General features: G+C 33.6%; 1 protein-coding gene across 1 annotated transcript in view; it reads right to left on the bottom strand.

Moving 5' to 3' along the window:
• The window catches only part of LOC110025839 (secretory carrier-associated membrane protein 2-like), a 70,505-nt gene that overhangs the window by 51,148 nt on the left and 16,527 nt on the right, over positions 1-2,830 (bottom strand). Inside the window, exons 2-3 of the mRNA XM_020726506.1 lie at positions 2,344-2,409; positions 2,025-2,141 (exon numbers count right to left, since the gene is read on the bottom strand). Of these exons, the coding sequence (XP_020582165.1) occupies positions 2,025-2,141; positions 2,344-2,409 (183 nt within the window). The remainder of the gene's footprint in view (positions 1-2,024; positions 2,142-2,343; positions 2,410-2,830) is intronic.

Below are 2,830 nucleotides of genomic sequence, written 5' to 3'. Positions count from 1 at the left end.
ATATATATATATATATGTATATGTATATATATATATGTATATATATATATTAAAAATCTTTTATGCAGGTATGAAGTTTCATATGTGCCTTTTTTGGAACAGTGGCATGGAAAACCCAATTGTGGTGTTTACACCACCCATAAAAGTGCTTTTTTGTGGTGGACAAACCGGAACTCGCCGTATATAATCCACATATTGAGAGGCTATCAAAATGAACACTAAACAAACTTAAAGTTTGGACAAAAATCAAGTGACAAAATAAAGATAGAAATTCATAATAAAAAAAACAAATTGAAACCTCAAATAGGAAAAAGCAGTACTTGTCAACCTTACAAGAACTAGAATGAATATTGAACCAAACTTACAAAAACTTGAAGAACTCACTAAAAGTAAGAAGAAAACCTCCACATTGCTCCTAACATTATAAAAGTTCTGTGAACTATGGATCAAATGAGATTGAATATCGAAAGGAAAAACAAAGGACCCTTCTTATCTATAGAAGGAATGTATTGACTGCTTGTGAAGACCATCCCGCTAAAATCCGTTCATATAAAGACAAAATGTAACATTTTGACCCCATAAAGTTTCTGATGTCCAAAACTCACCGTGAAATCTGTAACATGTATGCACATGCGAACAGAAGATAGTAAAATCCAAATGAAAAGTTTTTGTACCGTTAACAACAAAACAATTAGACAAACGCAATTGGATAATTTTAAGTTTCCCAAATGCATTGAGGTAACATACCACTCAGTTACGACATCCCAAAAAGCATGCAGGTTTACCATACAAATGCATCTAAAAGCATGCAGGTGTACAGTGCAAATTCGCTAACAACGTTCAAGTGTGCCAGACAGGTGCATCAAAAATCATTCAATTGCACCATGCAAATGGATTGAAAATCAGGCAAATGCATTGAAGGTATGCATATGCACAACGCACCAAAACACTAAAAAAAAATTCATCCACATGCACTCCAATAAATATGTTAAATACTTAAACCTAGTGTAAGTGAATGCTGTGTAGAAAATGGAAATCAACTGCAGGACAAAGCTACAGTAAAAAGTGGTAAACCGAGCTGAAGGAGGATGCCCCCCACTATAGCTCAACATAAGGAAAATCCATTAGGAGATAAGAATCAGTCTTGATAAGGTTAAAACAAGAGTGATAGAGTTGTACAAAATGTTGTGTCAGGCACAGCCAGAGGTAACGAAGATCTAATCTCTTCTATAGTAACCAAGTGCCGAGCAAAGCTACACTATGAAACAGAGAAAAGAGAAATATAAATAAAGTAGGAATTTCCAAATCACAAGGTTGAAAGAAACATGAAGCTCGACACTAGCAGTCAAGGGGACCTAAGGACAAATCTAAAATCACTTACAGCAGTAAACCCAAATCCACCAAAATACTCAAATCATTAGATATCACATGCCATCCTCATAGGTACCAACATGATGGCCATTTTATATTCAAAACAAAATAGAAAACATAAAAATAAGACAAGTAGAACTAAAACTCAGAATATTGATTTGTATCAGTGTGTTTAATAAATACAAAAAGGCCAAGTTGCCTCATAACCAAAGCAAAATCTACGTCAATTATGCAAATGGTGTCTATGATAATTGTGCATATTTTGTTGAATGACATCCCAAGTGAAAGAAAATAAATCTCATTGCCTTAGCAAAGTGAGATCCTGTTCCCAATTTTCCTTTCATAGAATACACTTAAAATTAAATCCTGGCCATGCATCCAAAACAAAGAAGAATTTACATACATAGGTCACAATTCTTATGCATTTACACATGAAACACCTAAAACTCCATATTATCATTTTAACACTTGGGTGACATCAACCTATGAATGAAAATGTGCATTTCACTTTTGAAAGTTAGTAATAATGGTCTTTTTTATGTGATATTAATTATTTGAGTGTTATGTACGTAAATATGAAAGTTAGGTGTTAGATATGTAAATGCATAAGAATTATGTGGTACATATGTTAATGCTCAAAGAAAAACAATTACCTTGGACACATCTAGAGGTATATCTACTGTTGCAGTACGGTCATTGTAGAAATCAGCAGGTTCAGGTGGAAGAGGTGAAAGCCTAGAATTTGAAACAGGTGGCACGCTGCCTGGGTTCTACAAAATTGGAACATAATGCAGAAAATAATTTATGTAAGAAAATTCCATCAAGAAAAGCATAAGCATGCCCATAAATACAATGATAGATAGAAGTTTCAGCCTTCAAATTGAAACGAAAGTGTGCTTCTTTTCAAGATATTCCCAACAGTCGTTAATGACAGCAGAAACAGTTTACGAAATAGCACCTCCACAGGCTTACCGTCACATTAAATGCTCCTCCTCCATAATTTGATTGCCCAGCTCCTTTCCTACCGGTTGCAGTGTTCTAAAAATTGAAAACATTAGAAAATAACATCATTGCAAAAAAAAATGTCCTTATTGAATAAGCATGTGTCCAGTGGGAACATGACAAGTAATGAATTAAGATGATAATATATCCATAAAACCCAACTTGGGAAAAACTAATATCTTGTTGCTCATCCAATCAAAAAATCTGAGAAAAAATGAAGAGTATGCCAAATAAAAATTTCTTAGATAACCTGATCAGCATGAACTTGGAGAGAATAGGTGTGCTGAAATACAAATTCCAAGAACCAAAAACTAGATGCAAATTTATCAAGCCACATAAATGCAAAGATTAAAATTTATATGAAATGTCTTGCTCTATGGTCTAGCCATAAAATGAGATTAGAGAATAGAAGAAGTATGCATGCCACAAAAAATTAAGATTTATAAGATTGTACAGA

This window comes from Phalaenopsis equestris, unplaced genomic scaffold (assembly GCF_001263595.1).
Source record: "Phalaenopsis equestris unplaced genomic scaffold, ASM126359v1 Scaffold000334, whole genome shotgun sequence".
Classification (NCBI taxonomy): Eukaryota; Viridiplantae; Streptophyta; class Magnoliopsida; order Asparagales; family Orchidaceae; genus Phalaenopsis; species Phalaenopsis equestris.
Note: the sequence above shows the minus strand (reverse complement) of the source record. Positions and strands in the feature narration are given on the sequence as shown.